Here is a 1846-nt window from a genome sequence, read left to right on the forward strand (position 1 = left end):
CGTAATCACTGGGTTTACGACTGCAAATGATGAACTTCTGGAGTCAACCCAGCTCAAAATGATTTCCATAGCCAACCACAGCCTGCGCAACAATGTCTATATATGCACGATATTACTCAGTGACCTTTACAAATATTGAGCTAAACTTAGGTGGTCCAGTAGCTGAGAGTCATCACTCCAAGCACTAAAAGAGCATTTGAGATATTGCAGTATAGCATGAGATCTCACATGTTCAAATTCTAACCAAAATGTTTACGACTATGTCCTTTTTCTTCATAGGATCTTGCATGAAAGGAAGCCGTCAAAATGCATTTTTTCAAGGATTTTAATTATTTTGACTTTCATTCTTATCCACAGTACAACATTATCTTTTTGTATTGTAGATCAACAGGAAGTCCTGAAGAAGTCGGAGCATGTTATTAAGCTCGCTGATGGTCCTCTGGTGGTCAGAGTCAGAAACAGTCTGCCAACAACTGCTTCTTCTCAAAACACCACCTCCACAGCTCCAGCAGAGGTCAGCAAAACTTTTCATCTAACTTTATTACAGGCTCAAGGTCCACCACACAGAGAAACAAACAAAAAGGAAAAAAAAAAAGCACATTGAGCAACCATACAATATAAGCAATACACCTTACAAAAAGATAACTGTACTTATGCCTCCATAATGGAGACTGGTAACGTGTACCACTGAGCCTTAGCACATTATTATTGAGCTACAGCGATCATGGACAACTATTTTTTTAATTAAATGTGAATATCAAATTTTGTAAAAGATCATGAAAGGTTTAAAGCCAAGGAGCATACAAGCAATCTCCCATTTTTGCTTTTTCAGTAAAGTCTGAGGCAGTCATTGTATGCCACATTGAGTTTACACATGCTAGCTCTGTTATAGTTAGACCACAAATGTGCARTTTATAAGGTTGTACAGAAGGCCTTAAACAGAGACTTCTTTACCTCACTGGTACATGCATCAAACCTATGGATTATCCTGTGCAAAAACAGGCGACACTGCCTATAAATATCTTCATCATCAGTGACAAAATGACCAAGAAGTTTAAATTTATGACACACAGAGTATTTCCACATAATGAAAAYGGGAAATTACAAAGTTTTTTGTTTTTAAGTTCTGTATGTTGTATACAATTGTATAAACTTTAATTTTCACTGTCATGAGGTACTGGTTGTAGATTGAGCCAAGAAAATAAAACATTTGTTGAATTAGGCTTSGTCAAAGCAAAACTGCACACAGAACTTGTGTATTAATTTTACTAAAACCAGTAAATTGTGAACATTTGGTTGTGTTTTTAAAACAGAGCTCCCAGTTTATTCCTGACTCGACTGCTTCAACAAGTAATGAAGMAAATAAACTGTCTCCTGATGAACATCTGCCTTCTGAGCTGAAGGAATGTGTGGAAGCAGAGGAGCAACAAGAGGAAGAAGTTCCTTCTTCTTCCAGCTCTGTTCAGCTTCACCCAGAGGAGGACTGTGTTTCTTTCAAGAAGTCATCTGAACCTGATGATGTTTGTGACTGGAAAGTTGTGTCGGACAATACTGACAGCTACCTGTGCCACTCGGAGGAAAGTTCATATAAAGATGAAGGGACAGCTTTGCGCATAGCAGAATTGACCACTGACGAATCTTCTCAGGTTGACAAAAAGTTGTTGGAAGTAGGGAATGAGTCATCATCTTTGAGTTTGACAAACACAGAAGTAGCCAGTTACAGCCTGTGTGATGGGCTTCAGGTGGTGCTGTGTCAGGGTGATATCACCACACTTCAAGCTGATGCCCTGGTGAACGATGCCAATGAAGATTTGAAGCATTGTGAAGGGGTTGCTGCTACCCTGAG

At 39.0% G+C, this 1846-nt stretch overlaps 1 protein-coding gene across 1 annotated transcript in view; it reads left to right on the forward strand.

Moving 5' to 3' along the window:
• LOC106528618 (uncharacterized) overlaps positions 1-1846 on the forward strand; it is a gene marked incomplete at its 3' end in the record, with an annotated part of 2749 nt that extends 903 nt beyond the window's left edge. The window contains 2 exon segments of the mRNA XM_014023833.1: positions 384-514; positions 1314-1846. Of these exon segments, the coding sequence (XP_013879287.1) occupies positions 384-514; positions 1314-1846 (664 nt within the window).

Source organism: Austrofundulus limnaeus, unplaced genomic scaffold, assembly GCF_001266775.1.
Source record: "Austrofundulus limnaeus strain Quisiro unplaced genomic scaffold, Austrofundulus_limnaeus-1.0 Scaffold392, whole genome shotgun sequence".
In the NCBI taxonomy this organism is placed as follows: domain Eukaryota; kingdom Metazoa; phylum Chordata; class Actinopteri; order Cyprinodontiformes; family Rivulidae; genus Austrofundulus; species Austrofundulus limnaeus.